The 16,638-nt window shown below is 44.3% G+C and overlaps 1 protein-coding gene across 1 annotated transcript in view; it reads right to left on the bottom strand.

Annotated features, from left to right (window-relative positions):
- The window catches only part of KCNH1 (potassium voltage-gated channel subfamily H member 1), a gene marked incomplete at both ends in the record, with an annotated part of 186,301 nt that extends 170,410 nt beyond the window's left edge, over positions 1-15,891 (bottom strand). The window contains 3 exons of the mRNA XM_082306005.1: positions 2,101-2,207; positions 2,454-2,577; positions 15,819-15,891. Of these exons, the coding sequence (XP_082162131.1) occupies positions 2,101-2,207; positions 2,454-2,577; positions 15,819-15,891 (304 nt within the window). The remainder of the gene's footprint in view (positions 1-2,100; positions 2,208-2,453; positions 2,578-15,818) is intronic.
- Positions 15,892-16,638: the final 747 nt, after the last annotated feature.

The following is a 16,638-nucleotide window of genomic DNA, read 5'->3' as shown; positions in this document are numbered from 1 at the left end:
AGGCAACTGCCATAGTTGCAGGCAGAGGTAAGGTGACCACAAAGGCAAGACCACTTAGCAGCCTGGGTGCTAAATGACTGGTAAACAAGACAGTGCTTTTCTGTGATGTGGCTTACTCTGAGAAAAAGCTCCAGGATGTCCCCTTTTTGGAATTTCTCAGTTACAACTCTCTAGTGTTATTAGTCAGTCTCTGTAACAGTAGTTAATGTACCTCTAAAGCCACGAATCTAACAAACATAAGAGCACTGCATTTTGTTAAACTTAAAAGCAAGCTCTGTGCTTTCCTTTTTCTCATGCCTGTGACCCTCTGTGCACACAGCAGAACCATCGCAGCCCTACTTTTTGGATGTCACACAACACAGCTTCTGCACAGCTGGACTTTGTTCTAGGCCACCTCTCCTCAGGGAAGCGCACAGCAGGGCAGGAAATATTCCTCACTCCGCGGTTACCTTGCTTTAATTCTGTGTAAAAGACAGAGAGGCCCCAGGCTCCACTACAGGCCATATGCTGCTGCAATGACAGAAGAGTAGCTGCATAGCCTCTTGGTGCCAAATCACTGTTAACTAAGAGAGAATTCCAGACTCTCCCAGATCCCACGACTGCAGCTTATTTACTTGGCTTTGGATGCACAGATGTGAGATGCATATGGTCCCTACGGCCACTAACTGAGCTAGAAACAGAAATCAGCTTTAAGAAATAGGTAAACTTTGGAGGCAGATAACACTAGAAGGAAAGAAGCACAAAGCAAGGCCATTCAGATAGCACATATAGCTTTCCAAATGAGTTGGACCAGCAAAGCTGTGCTCCTGAAGAGCCCTGAGCAATGGCACCATGTCAGAGGTCACGGTGCTTTGAACAGGCTAAAAAGAGAAGAAAAAGACTCGAAGAGAGATGAAGCAAAAATCTCTTACGATTTTTATTTTCTCCCTAAAAGATGACAAAACCCAATTCCATGTAGTTTGGCACCACCACTTCTCAGAAGAACAGATTAATTCTGATAGAAGACAAGCAGCTCCACACATCCACAGATCAGCACTAGCATACATAAGTTATTATCTTTTAGGTTTTGAGAAGTGCCTGTGGTTCTCTCACCAAACTCCAACAGTCAGTACTAGCTGGTCATTTCAACGGAAAGACCAATGGTTCGCACTTACAGGTAGATTGGATTACCTTTCCCCAGAAAACTGGTCTTTCTAACAAAAAACAAGGCAGCAATGAGGTTAACTGTTGAAAATTACATCATAGCAGTTTATGTTATATTTTGTGGTTAAAGTCCCCCATTCCCACTAATGCAGAACTGATCAAATTGATCACCATAGCTGTAATGGGAAGGAGCTGCTATCAGGATGCTTCTGTAAGGTACCCTCCCCTGTACATAGACACTACCAGTTTCGTGATTAGAAAGCAAACTTGTTAAGAGCAAAATTAAGTTACAGAATGCAGACTTTCAGCTTAACATTTGGCCAGGCTGAAGACCCCCATGTATTTACACTTCAGGTGACATTAAGCAGGTTAAAATAACTGTGCCATGACATAGTCCACACTAGATGGGGCAACAAGTTTTGGGCAAATAGTTCAGCTGCTGACATGTGCAGTTACAGACAGACTGAAATTTTGAGGAAGAAATCATATCCCAATTAAGGAATTTTTGTCCAACACAAAAGACAGTTTCACCTGAAAACAAGTAGTTCAGCTTCTAAAACAAATGATGGGTTCTTTTTATTCTGAAACTACATCTAAATACTGGCTTTTCTATATAAAATTTTTAAAAATTGAAAAAGTATGTTCTCTGTAACGGAAACCATTTGCACAAACCTAGCTTGTATATTATCATTGCTGATGGAATCTCGAGTGTTGTCTTAAAGCATCATACACAAATTGCTCTAAATGTCAGAACAAATTAGAGAGCTTTGTCTGCCTCCCTGAGTGACTTTCATCCCTAATGTTCTCATTTCTCCCTTGTAGATCAACTGGTAGAACTGGGGCTTATTTAGCCCCAGATAAAGCACAGTCCTCCAGGCTGACAGACTTTCAGTTTACACTATCATTTAAAACAACTTTACACACCTATGCTAACGAACAAACCAATCAACTACTTACTGTTCTTCTTGTACATCAAGATTTCAAAGGAGTTCATCTCATAGTTCTCAAACGTTTGCCGGACCTTGTCAATTGTATCTTTGTCTGTCAGCTCTCCATACATAAAACTGCAAATAAAGCGAGAAATTCAAGTCAGATACTAGACAAAGGCACAAAACCATTTTTTAACAGTGTGAAAAGGACCTATTTAGAAATAGCCCTTCTTTGATTTTGTTTCACCTGGAAAGCATCTTTGACAGATGCAGCCCCAGGAGATAAAAGGCGAAACTGGAATAAACAGATTATTCTTCTCCTCAAGCAACAAGCACAACACTACAAGCTATTTAACAGAAAATAAATCTGTTCTCAAATACCTGCAGGTGCTGCTTTTTTGCATAACTTCTGCTCTGTGATATCCTGATAGCTTGCAAAATCCATCGTTGCTGTAGACAATGGGCCAATCCACTATCTGGGCATTACCCAAGACAAAATTAGTATCTGTTTGAAAGAACACATCAGTTAGACATTAGACAAGGCTATGGTTGCATTAGAGGAAATACTCATTTCAGGACCCAATTCTGATTGCTTCAGTCCCTGCACAGTTTTTCCCAGATACTATTCCCACTGCAGTCAACAGGATTATTCCCATTTTTAATTTTAAGTAAATTTTTATTTAAAAAATATATTAATTACTCATGCAAAGCTTAAGAGGATGGTTTTATGCAAATGAAACACATGATGGTTAAGCAGGTAAAGTTCATCCCTTGACTGAGGACAGATTCACCAAACTGCTTCCCTCTGTGCCACATGCACTGATCCACCATGACACTCAGTTTGAATGCGAAGCCTCTCACACACGGCCAAAGCAGCACGTGACCGGTATTTCTCCTCTCTGAACACAGACACAGTGGCTCCTCTCATTACAGCCTTCCCTGCTGGCCACACAAGCTCAAATATTTCTTGTGTGACATGTACGGCACAGCGCTCCACACTAGACACCAGACACCTAGGGTTAGTACTTATACCAGTAGAAAGAACATTTTGGTTGCTGTACAAGCCAGAAGGAGTTTCAATCAGTAAGAAAAAAATCTGAGCAGGATTCACGCCTCCATTCTTACTAGGTGTGTGCGTGCTACTTTTTTTTTTTTCTATGATTGATACCTCATTCAAATTATGAGCATACCCAGTGCTGGGCCCAGACCTTGCTTTTCTCTGCTGCTTTGGCTCTTGTGCAGTCAACTAATTACGCCTGTGCCAAGACAGACAGCAGTGCTGCTGCCTGGGCACTGGCAAGCAGGCGGAGATGGTGGCTCCTTTCACAGCTGCAAAGATCCCCTGGCTTTTGAAAAAAAGGCTAGGCAGCCACATGAGATGAAGAGCCACCCATATTTAAGACGAGCCTTTAAGGGAGTCCACTACGCTGTCTGCTTTTCAGGATCTACCCCCAGCTGCTCAAACATACATAGCCATCATTAATGCTTCCTGCAACCAAGAGACACAAACAAGACATTTTACCTATTAATTGCAAAGTTTTGTTTATTTTAACTTTCCCTTTCAAAATCTTTTGCCCCATGCAAACTTCAAGTGGGTTTAAATAAAACATTCCTGTAGCTATCTAAATCCATTGTCCCATCCCATGAGCATGATTAAGTGTATCTTTATACACTCTTTAGAATGAAATACACCAGTAGTATAACTTCAGGACATTTTAACTGCTTTGTTTCTCACAGCCTCTTTTAAATACTATGGCTTTTGCTTGGTTGAAGCACTTTGTTCCAAAAACAATACATGTGTTTTACCCCTTCCTATGAAAAAGTAAGCCAAGTCATTTCTCATTGCTAAAGCAAGTGTTTTTGAGTGTCTGTTACAAACACTGTATTGCACTGTGTTAGGATATTTTTAAATTTTCATCAGGAAGTACAAAAAATAGACAAAAAATATGCAAATACAAATGTTAGGCCATGTCCTGTCCTGACCTGAATGGCGTTATTTCACACATGCATTCCTTCTCACCATCTCCCCTTCTCAAAAGGTAACTTACCCTTCTCTCCACTTTCTCAAGAGCTCCTTGAAGAGCTTTTATTAACTTAAGCAGTGACCTTCCTTTCACACTTAAACCTCAACATTGTCTTTGGATAAATAATCACTTTTTTTATTAAACGTTATATAGGGCACTTTTCTGATGAGCATTACTGTGCTAATCCTACATTTATCTAGCCTTGCAATGCTTCTGTGAGGTAGGACAGTGCTCTTATCCCCTTTTTACAGGTAAAAACAAAGCACTAAGTCCACAAGGGGATTTAAGCACCAAAAGGTGAGACTGCTACAGCCTAGCCTCTAGCTGTCCAGCTCTCAAAGACTTGGGAGCTGGAAGCTCCATGCCTAGTGTTGGTGAGATAGAACTGAAAAACGTTAGCACAGCAAACAGAAACCTGCCCAAGTTAAACTATGGGAAACAATGAAAAAAGGGGATCTTTTAAGGTTTTTTTTCCTGCCTTTCCTATATTACTTATGATACCTAATATTTTAACATAAGCCCAGTTCTCACAGACAATACCCAAGATTCTTTGCCATTGTTGCAGGAGCTAAAGAATCACATCCCCCCTTGCATTCCCACCTTCTAGCCCAATGAAGCCTGATTTTTTTTGACTGGCGCTTTCCAAAGGATGCTTAGAGAACATGCAAATATTTCTCTCCCCCCGACAGCCTAGCAGTTTGGGTGTTCTCCTGCGAGATATGGGGCTACCTGAGGGCAGTGAAAGCTCAGCCTTCATTTCAACTCCTGAATGACCATTCTAATTTTCAAGCTACCGAAGAGGACAGATGCCAATGTCCTCACCGTATGAGTTTTTAAGTCAGTGTGACTTGGCTGTTGTATTTTATGCATCCCTATTAGGCAAACCTGTTAGTCTACATTGGGTGAGCCTCTCTGGGAGGTGGAGGTAGAATGCTTCATCGGAGAGTCCAGGTTGGGTCTAGTTGTGAGTTACAACCAAGCTGAGAGATCTTTATGTACATACAAAGCTTTAAAGGCAAAAACTTGGGCACCTATCAATTCAAAGAGCAAGTCAGAGGCTTTGATGATCCCACTGTTTTATGTGTCTCACTTCTACCTAGTTCCCACTTCATGCATCTTCACCCTTCTTTGATCCAGGCTTTACATAGCTTACAAGCACACAGGAAGTAAATACTGAAGTTGGACCCATTCTCTAGAGTCAACACCACACCCCTGACTCATCTTTGGGCTTGCTCCTCCAGCTCCATTGCCACACTTTTTTAGTGCTTGCCCTGGGGTGATCCCTAGATACAAAAAAATGCCCTGCACGGACGGGTGCTTGGGAACTCCCCGTGTACCCCATGTAGCTGAAAGCCTGCACAGAAGCCGTTGGCCCCTGTGAGAACAGCAGCCAGGCAGCCGAGAGAAGCCGTAGTGTAGCACCATCCACACTGCCAGGCCAGGAAAGAGGTTTCCAACCCATCACTCTGCCAGCTTTCCTTGGGAGGTTACCAGGCTCAGGATGATAATTTCCTTTGTTCCTGATTTCGTCGCAAAGGGAGAGATGATCTGCATTGGTGGTTTCCAAACTTCCTGCACCCACTTTTTTTTTTTTTTAACTTGCTGTGGCCTAACAGCCCACGGAGTAGGAGCCCGAGCGTCTGCAAAGAAAGGGTCTTGGAGACACAGGAATTTCTTTCCAGTTACTCACTCCTCTTCCCAGATCTCTTTAAAGACGAAACAATGACACAACAGTGGTTCTGTGCCTACATGGAGAACATGCCTGCATTTCTTCAGAAGAAGTGTCTCCGACAACGGTGTTTTGCCTGTGCAAACACTGGCAAGACATAGCATAAAATAAGGACTCCCACTTATAACTCCCCTGCATAGTTTATTCTGACAGATAACCTGGAGGTAGAAGGGCTGTTCTCATTGCTATCATTTACATTCAATTGAATTGACGTCCCTGACAATGTGCTGCTTGAAGACATCTCGTAATCTGTTAAACAATTGTTCCTAACATAAGAAAATATTAAATAACATCCACTGAGGCAAATGTTGCCTCTCCATCTGCAGGGACACAGGGTCCCAGAGGCCAGGAAACAGCTGTGGCTTTGTTGCACAACAAGCACGAGGGGAACTCGGAGCATCACAGGGCAAAGCCTCGTAGGGACTCACAAGTGGGTCAACAAGGCCAGGAAAGGAGTTGGTCAGAAGACGACCATGAAGAAACCCACCGCTAAATTCTCTTCAAAGACAGGGGATAAAATGCACATGTGATAGCTGCAGTACTGAAACTATTTAGTGACTTGAGGCATCTCTTTGAAAGGACTCAGAGGACTCCCTTACCAGGAAATCTATTTCTATCACCATGTCAATTGTGTTAGCGGTATTGCCTGGCCCAAGCTGTAAGCATCATTGGCCCTTCTTATCAGCTCCAAGAAGAACTGAGCTAGGAACTGGAGAGGGCGGGCTCGTATAAAAAAACACCTGGGGTTCTGGCTTGTGCTGCATTTGGCACAGTCTGAGCAAGACCATTGGGAGGCATAGAAATACATCGAAGTGCAGCACAGAGCACATCATGCTGCAGAAACACAAGAAAGAACTGTAGCATCTCAAAGGCAGCCCAGTTACTTGCATGAGTAGGGCAGGCTTCTGTGATGAGAGTCTGCAGCACTGGTTACTTTGTGAAGTGCCTCACTGCATATTTTCTAGCCTGCATTTTCCACAAGTCAGTTCTGTTCACTGCAGTATATCCACATGTCAGCCTTTACACACTCAAATGTCAGACCCGTTTTGGATTATCACTTTAAACTAGACACAGCTGCTTTAAAGCAACAAGACAAACATTTTAACTCCTTCCAAAATGTAAGAATGGATTTTGCTCAGTCACTGAAATGAGTACTTTCCTCCACTCGCAAAATACGCCATCACGGAAGAAATTTTTTTCCAAATAACAGCGATCCTTTAACAACAGCAACAGTAAGTCTCTAGAAACCCCAGCTTCACCAAAACCACCGTATCCACTGAATCTTGTTGTTACATATAGTGCTTTATTTAATCAAAACTGTCCATCAGCTCAAACCTCCGAAATACCTGAGGACAAGAAGCACCTCACAGGCATGTATCTGATCAGGACTAGCGAACTGAGGAGACGTCACCTCCTTGCAAAGAGCAAGTTACTGAAATGCTTCCTCCCTGCCATTCCCCTGCACTGCTGCACATTCACACCCATAGCATCCCAGCCTCTCCTGTAAGGTGGACCTTGCCAAGCTGAGCCCCCCACCTCTTTCCAGAGGCCAGCACACCAGTTCTGCCTTCCCTGTCCCTTCAGTGACACATGGGCCCTCTTCCAGGACACACTGGTCAGAGACCAGCAGCCAGGCACATTCCCACAAGGCTGCCAGACGCACTCCCACATTGCTGCCTGCGCAGAGGAAGCACACAGAGGCAACCAAGAGGAAGCCTCTGCTCAGTGAGTTGTAGCACAGAGCTTGGTAACGACAGAGGCTGGTGCCCACGGCACTTTCAGATATGTATGCGTGTCTGTCAAAGCCCCCCACAAGTTGTGCTCAGGTAGGCGCAGTGTACAAATGTAATTTAAACATATTAATATCTTTTCCCACAGTCATCACACATATACAAAACTCAAAAGATCTGCTCCTAATTTATTCCCCTCTCAGTGAAAGGAGAATCAGGCTCGCCGTGGTGGGAAGACCCACTCCTCACCAAACTTGCTAATTCTCCCATCATTCTCCAAGAGAACAGAAATTGCCCTCCTCGTTCCAGACCACAGCCTTCACCATGTTGGGTGAGGACATAACCTTGGTTATTGAGACCCGCATCTCTTTTTTTATCATGTCTCAAACTCCTCCCATGGATCTTTGGTGGAGCAAACGTAGACCTCTAAGCATTACAAAGCACAAGCCACTACTATAGCAGAACTAAAAGAACGGCTTAGTAAATAGGTTTCTTACCCTACCCATGGTCACTGGGGATAGGGGTGGGGGACACAGCCTCCTTAGCTACTGTTCCGCTAGCTGCGCATAAAGCAGCATAGGTGCTATGTCACAGCCAGCATAAGAAACGTGAAGTAAGTAAAAATCATGTGCAACTGTCGTATGATTAAAGACTCTGTCATAGAGCTTAAGTACAAGGGACAGATGAGTTCTAAACAATTCTGGTATTTACAAACTTGTGACTTTGCATCTCAAGTAGCATCATTTGGATATGGGGGAAAAAGAGACGGTTTCATTTTTGGTAAGGTACACAACGCATGGAAATAGAATGTTGTTTATAAGTAGGCCTGTCAAAATTGCTACAGTCACACAGCTCATATCGTGCCTTTGCTTTAACAATTTGCAAAGGATAGGTATGTATAAATTTTTGCTCATGTTTAGTCTTAGCTTTGAAAAAAGTAAAACTGCAGCATGTAGTCACACTGATTAGTTAAATTGCTCAAATGTAACTTCTAAGATCAAAATATGGCCCTAAATCAGTACAAATAAATCAAACTGAATTTCAAGCATCTATTCAATCCTTTCTTTGCATACATGGGATTCAAGGCTCACACTTCAGGGAGGAAAGACACAGGAACCAACCAAATTTTCATCTTAACAGAAGTGCTGTAACTGTATTCAAAGCCAGTACGGAGCTGCTCAAAGGACCGAAAGACTATTCACATGGTAAAATAAAAGTAATAAGAGAAAATTCTGCTCTTCCACCCACATTCTCCTGTAGAAGTCAATGGTGTTACACGGATACACACATCCACTCAGTATCTCCTTGTATTCATTCCTAGAGTGGGAGTGTGTCAATGTTTAAATATCCCATTGAACAATTCGATCTCTCTACAGAATAATGATATAGTGGCCTCAAAATTGTACATCCTTAATATCGAGACCAAATTATTTTAAGCTGTAGCCTCACACTAATACAAAACAACATATTATAAAACCCTATGGATAGGTTCATTTGGGCTTACATGTTTTATAAGTTTTATATAACTATTTATTTTACAGAAACAAAAATGGATTTAAAAGCTCCTTGGCTGCTACAGCATTAAGACAATCCACTACATGCAGCATTTCATGCTTTATTCAAACATGACTTACACTGTCACGTGTACTCCAGAATATAGCGCAAGTACAGGCTGAAAAGAATTATTAAAAAATGTATTTCATCATACTTACCACAAATAACAAAAGAGACACTAACTAAAACAACTTCAAATGACTCAGTTTGAATCATTACAGAAAATTAATGCTAATTTCAGCCAGCAGTATAGATAAAAACTACTGGTTCCATCTCAACATTTGATATTTTGCATTGTTATAGCAAATATTTCACAGTAGGCCTCTACCATGAGAAAAGTTTAAATTGAAAAGAACACACCCTTCCAACACTAGTAGCTATAGAATCTTCATAATTATCTGTATTCTTTAAAAATAAAACAAATTAGTGCAGAATAATGGAACAAGAATAGGTGAAATGGAAAGTGCACAGAAGCTGTCATATGTATTTTATGCATTGCCTCATTCCTTCCCTATCCCTGAAGTACTGCTCATACCGAGAATTTTTTTTAAAAAAAAAAAAAAGACATTTAGACAAATGTGATGTTAGCATGAAATCATTTTCAGAAATTAGAAAGTTCATCAGTTGTAAGAGTCATACATTGCACCATTCTTAATAAAGGACAAAAATACTGTTTAGCAGTGAGACTTTACCATTTAACTGGTCAGGGTTCCTCCCCCCGCCCAATCTGATCTTAAATCCAGGAAAAAGCATGTTTTAGTTGCATCAATTATATGGGTCTTCCATCAGCTTGAAGAAGCCTATTGATTTACTGATTAGAGCTACAGCCAACAAAAGCCTTAAAAGCATTTGACAAGACCTAACTCCCTGCTCACTTTTAGCTATATAAGTTACAAAAATGCATTAACAAATTCTCCAATGCACGGGTTTCATTAAGATTTGTTTTACGATCTTGTTCTAGGATTTAATGCAGAAATGGACCAATATGTTGAATTATCACAGTAGAACTTCTTGAGCTTTCAGAACATTAATTTTAAAACACATTATCTATCATCTCTGTGTTGTACTTTTTTTTTTCTTACTACCTATAAAAGTCATTTTAAGGAAATCAGGTCGTACATTTCTAAATACATAAAGATGCATGCACAAAAATAGAAGCTTCTAGCCTTGTAAAAGCCAGAAGAAAAAAAAAAAAAAACAACACACCATTTTATATTCAACTCAAGTGATACTGAAGAAAAAAACATTGTCAATAGTGAATAAATATTTTGATGCACTGACCAATTGTATGAAAAATATGGATGAAAAAAGTGTCTCCACAGTTGTTAACTTAGAAAAGAAGGAAGATCAGGAAGAAACAAAACCCTTTCCTTTGTTTCATTCTCAGTTTGGGAACACGTCCTTAACACAGAACCTACAAGTTGTCCCCTTGTGGTTTTTGAAGCTCTGTTGCTTTCATGGCTAAATGTCGTTTTAATCAGTGGCAACAGACAGACCTACACGCGTGGACTTTACTCAGCCAAAAGTGATTTTACAGGAAATCTTGAATAAACTGGGTCTTGCAGGATTACAGAAGGGTACAGACTCAAGTTCAACCACTGGATGCCAGATTTGTAGAGGATAACATTCACTTTGCCTTGCACAGAGCAAGCCACAGTAATGGCAAGAGAAACAAAATCTTCAGCTAAAGGCACTCTATACATATAGCACCATCTTATTACTGATCCAGCAGTTTTCCATGCACTTTTTGCAAGGTGTGACTCTGGCAAAGAGCCTTCCATTCAAGCGAAGAGAAGCATTCTCCAGGCCAGACCCCTCTAGTCCACTACGTTGGGTTTTTTTATGACGAAATTAACCCACTGAAGTCCGGAAGGTGGGTGAGACTTTAAACTGACAGCATGGAGCAGAAAACCTCCTGCATATCTGCTACAGCCTTCCAAGTCAGCCCATTTGGGAGCTTTAAGAACTAGGATGGCTTAACCCAGACACTGCACCTCATAAGAAATGCCTCAATATTGCTCCTCCCTGTGCACAGTTAATTTTGTCCTTTTCAGTACTTTCATGTCTAAAACAGTCACTAAAATGCATTTCCCTATTTAATAGAACCTCACTAGATCACACTAGGATATAATTTACCTGCAGCACAAGGCTTCTGAGCTGGTCCTCTGCAAATAATGAATTTCACCCAGTGTTGCTTGAAGATTCATTGAAAATTATGGAAATTTATGAACTGTCAGGAAACCAAACATACTCCATCAAAAGGAAACAGAAAAGTATACTCCACCCCAAAAACATGCTTGCTAATTTCAACAAAAGGAGTCCTCTTCTTGGTAAGAAAATACCTTCTTGATGACTGATGCTATTTACCAGAAGCGTTGCCATAGTATGAGGTACCCCAGCAATGCCCAGTACCTGACTGCCCTTGGCACATCACACGCGGAAGAGCGATGCAGAGCTTCTCACGTTTATATGTGTGTTCCCTACCAACATAACAGCTCAGTGGTCTGAAAACGATTAGACCCACAACACTTACGACAGCAAACCCTACCTTTGGGGAAGCATGCCTATACTGCTGCTGGACCCAAATCGCCTTAGCTGCTGCCAGGTCTACATCTCCACACCACACTGCTCCCTGATTTGGGTTTTGAAGGGAAGGCAGGCAGGGCCAGGTTGCAGCAGACACAGCACTGTCAGGTTAAGGATCCTTTGCAAACATTTAATTTAAACGAACATTTTATTCAAGTGCAAAAGTATGAAAATAAAACTCAGTTTAGTTCTTCATTCTCTGTTAGTTTCCTTTGCATTCCTCTCTGGCTGAACACAAAAACAGGTTTTTCAGTTTCAGAGCTGTTTATAATAAAGTTAATTTCTCTCCTAGGTCTCAGGCAATGGTACAAGGTTAGCATGTCCAGGTTGTATGAAGTTTATTGTACTGGGACTTCATAGTCTCCAATGGAAGTAATGCCATTAATCATGGAAATGTCTGTTATTCTCAGGACTTGTGTCTGAAGGTGCTTTTTCTTTCCCTCTACAGGGAACTCACTGCACTCTCCACCAAAGGGTGCAGGTTTGCTTCCATACCCGACATCTCCTTAGGGTGTTCCCAGGGGATTTAGTGAAAGCAAGACTAAATTCACACAAGCCTTACGCCCTCTAACCTCCCCTTCTTCCAATCTCCTCATTTTGTCAATAACTCAGGAAAGCATCTGTGGCTTCCACTGAAATTCCAAAGCCATGTAAACACAGGGCTTGCTTTTACCATCCTTACCCATGCAAATTACCACGTACCTCAGTGAGAATTTTGACCAAGGAAGGACTGCAGAATCTATCTGCCATTTACATAAACTGAAAAGTATTTTTGCCTCCAGTTATTGATAAAGCATTGGAATATCACAAAGAATCAGTATTCTCTATAACATACTGCACCATTTGAATTGGGTGCCTTGGCCATGCACCAAGATTATAACTGTTATTGTTACGGTGCTTGTATACTGCAGCCATATTACATTACCCGAGAAAAACATTAATATCACATTAGCAGCAACCATCAGGGGCTAGTGTTTCTTTACATACTGCACTGTTTTACAGCATGGGTTCATTTTCTGTCCCATTGGGTGTTCCGGTGTTTAAATATTTCAATGCTTCAAACAAATTTTTGTCAACCAAGCACTACATGCAACATTTATTTTTCTAGCTCTACATGGCTCGTATAGAAACACAGCTTTTAAACATTAAATACAAGACAAGCAGGATTATTTCTCCTCGTTTCAAAGAGGAAAGAACCTTAAGTGCACACTTCATCCAAAGGTCTTCTTGTGAGAAGAAATCACAGAGGACCAGATGAGGCCCACAGGTCTAGGCGGATGACACTTTATATATTCTTTCCTGTGTGTGCTAGCATAAGGCCATCCCATCTCAGGATGGGCTGAGAAATTCTGAATTCCTTCTTTACTCCAATGTATGGAAAGGAAATACTGTGTAGCTTCTAACCCTAGCATAGCTCTTTTGGCTGGCATTTAGCGCATGAGAACCTGTCTCAGCTGATTTGCAACCTAAGAAGGTCTCATCCCTAATAACTCCGAAGGAGAGAATTCAGACTAACGGAGTTTGAGGTGAGTCTTGCTGCAGATGGTGTGACATAAACATGAACAAAATACTAACCCTAACAGAAGAACCCTGAACTTGCATGTCTACGTACACTGGTATTACCTTCAGCCATTGAAGGTACATCAGTTTACCAGTCCCGCATCTAATATGAAAGGCTGTCCAAAGAATTCCTTGTTAAACTACTGGTAAAAAATGGTATAATTAGTGCTGTCCTTAGAGCAATGCTTGCAAAGGAGGTTGTGTGCCAATTACTTTGTTATTACGACACAGCCTCTTTCACTGAGTAATGCCCCCTGCCCCAACATATAACACATAGCAAGAACGTTTTCCTCAGTTCACCTGTGACTGTGGATGCATGTCGTATACAAGTACCTTGAAGTGAAGCACTTATTCAGTATCTGTTTCTGTTCTATGACCAAATTCCTCTCCTTTCAAAGGGAATCCTCCCCAAATTAGCAACATTCCTATATCTGTATCAACTCAATATCTGTTGGCACTACTTAACTTGCTTGCATGTGCCAGCAAATACAGTTTGACAACAAGCCCAAGGTTTATTTGGCAAATCCCAAATGGCCTAGATAGTTTCATTGTGGGTCACATTACTACCCAATCGAATGAAACCAAGATGGGGGAGCCAAACCTCAAGCTTTATGGGCCCATTTAAGCACTCTTCCTGTGGGCATCCCAAATCATCTCAAAGGCCAAGCAGGCAGGCCAAGACAAGACAGGCAACAAGGAACCGGCACGTTTCCATACTGTCCCCATTGCTGGTCAGCACAGCCCCGCCTGATGAGGAGAGAAAGGAGACTGTCCTTGTCTGCTGAACGAGACAGAGGTTAGAAGAGGCTGGTGGTCCCACGTTAGAACTGATTCATACAGCGTTCGTATGTGACGGCATCACATTTACAGCAAAGCTGGACTGGGTCCAGCAAAAACTAGAAGGCACATTACAGAAGAAATGGTCTTCTAAACCTGAGTCACTTCCCTAAGCTTCTCCTAATATGTCTGAACTGTGCATCACTTCCTACCAAGCTTAATCTAAAAACTTGTATTGATTACAGCCCTCAGGACTTGCTGAGCATTTGGAAACAGAGCACTGTCATTTTACCTGTGCTGTCTAGCACCACGCTCTGTTATGACACCTTCTTAATAATGGGGGAAGAGAGGAAGAAACAGAGCATAGCTTCTGCTGCACGATTCCTCCCATCTCCAAACCTCAACTGATTTATTGCATCAAGGTTTTGGCACTGAAAGTCAAAAGAGAAAATTGAAGAATGAAGAAAATAATCTACAAACTCAAGACAGTTTTGAGAAAAGCCTTAGATAACTGGTGTTGGAAGATGAGAGAAGCAGCCTGAATGTGATGAAATGTAACATTTCATTTTTTTTAAAAAAGAGGGCAAGATTCACCGTGAGAACGGCGAGTATTTTTTCAGGAACACAGCTTCCAACCCCTTCCCTTCTACAGGGAAGTTGCAGAGAGAAACAACCTATAAGAAGAGCCTCACAGTTTCATGTGAAAATATGATCTTATCAAAGCCTATTTCTCCAATAATATCACCTAATTGAAAAAAAAATTGAAAATCATTCTTTGGATAGTTTGAGTTTTTAGCTGCTTATCAAGAGGGTTAATTGTCTTTGCTTTACCCAAACAAACCGACTATATTTTTAATTAATTAAGTCGTCTTGTCTTGTCTTCAGTAGGAGCTTGATCCTGCCTATTCTCAATCGTACCAGAAGTTCTTAATCCCTTAAGTAACCCCATTGAAGTCAGTGGAAGCATTAAAAATGGCAGAAATTAGGCTCATAGCTTTAAAAAAACGCACACACCTAGGCTTAAACAAATACATAAACGCTTGCATGGTCGCAGGCTGACTGAGGGAGCAGCTTTTGGTAAGCCCCTAAGTGAAAGAATCTGGATAACATTAATGCGTATTTGCATGCAATTGTGAAATTCGAGTCATTTTCCACTCCACAGTTTTCCAAGAGAAAGACCTGGTTACAGTGCACTAGGGAAAAAAAAAAAAAATTATCTACCCTCAGCCCTCAAAATGGCAAACTCTCTCCTCACTTACGACAAATCTTCCCTTTCAACTCAGAGAGGCAGCCCCCGCCGGCGCCCGGGCACCGGGCTCCCCCTTCCCAGAGACCATCTTGGATCCCCGCACCGCCTCCCGCCCCAAGCCGCCGTGCCCCCGCAGCCCCCGCCGCCGAGCGCCGGACCCCACCGGCGGCCCGACTCCCCTCGCCCCCGGGGCCGGCTCGGGCCCCGGCGCTGCCCCCGGCTCGCCCCGGGGCGCGGGTCTCGCCCCGCCGCGGGCGCAGCGCGGCCGGCAGGTCTCCCCGGGCGCCCCGCCGTGCCGGCGCACCTGCAGCCGGAGCCCCGCCGCCCGGGCCGGGGGCTCTCCACAGGACTTGGGCGGCGCAGCCGGCCGGCGGCACCGGCTTCGGCCCCGGCCGCCTGGGTGCGCCGCTTCGGCGGAGCCGCCCGGGGAGCGGCCGGGGCTCGGCGCCCCTCCGCCCGGGGCTGCCCCCGCCCCCGCCGAGAGCTCGCCCTCAGCCCCGGGGCGCGGGCGGCGGCGCCGGCCCGGTCCCCCCTTACCGTTAGACCTTCGCACGATGTTCTCCAGGAACGTGTTCTGAGGCGCCACCAGCCCTCGCCGTCCCCCGGCCATAGTCGCTCTGCGGGAGCGCGGCGCGGAGGCTTCTCTCAGGGCCGCGCCGACCCGCGCTCTGCCGCCCCGCTCCCCGCCCGCCCCGCGCTCCTCATGCCTCCGCCGGGACCGGCGCGGCTGTGCGGCACCGGCCCTCCCGCCGCCGCCGCCTCCCGCGCACCGCAGCCCCGCGGCGGCCGCCGCCGCGCCGCCGCCGGACCTCCCCGCGGCGCCCCCTGCCGGCCGCCGCCGCCCCGCGCCGCCGCGCCGCAAGGCCGGTGCTGCAGCGCCATCGTCTGGGCGCCTTGCGGCCCGGCGCCCGCTGAGGGGCGGCGGCGGCGGGCGCGGAGCCGGCCCCGGCAGCTCGGAGCCGCCGGCGGCGGCGCTCACGGCTGCGGCTCGGGGGGAAACGCGGCGCCCGCCGGGGCGCAGCGGTGAGGGGCCGAGCCCCCTCAGGGCCGCCCCGCGACCGAGAAGCTCCAAGTGCCTGAAAACCACTCACAAACTCATGGCGGCGGCTCCCCGGGGCGGCGGGAGGCACCTGCGCCTCCCGCCCCGGTGGGACGCCGCCACCGCACACCGGGGGCTTGGCGCTCAGCCCCGTTTCACGCTTTCCTATCGTGATTGCTTGTAGAAGGCTACTTAGTATTACGTGGTCAAACTGAGGAGCAGCTCAGTGGAAGCGGTGAGGTAACTATTGAAACATAACCTTTGACAGGTCTTAAACTCTCTGAAAGATTTCATTTACAACGGTTTTTCACTCAGGGA

Source organism: Platalea leucorodia (genome assembly GCF_965183815.1).
Source record: "Platalea leucorodia genome assembly, chromosome: 3".
Classification (NCBI taxonomy): Eukaryota; Metazoa; Chordata; class Aves; order Pelecaniformes; family Threskiornithidae; genus Platalea; species Platalea leucorodia.
The sequence above is the reverse complement of the archived record's forward strand: the minus strand, read 5'-3'. Positions and strand labels throughout refer to the sequence as shown.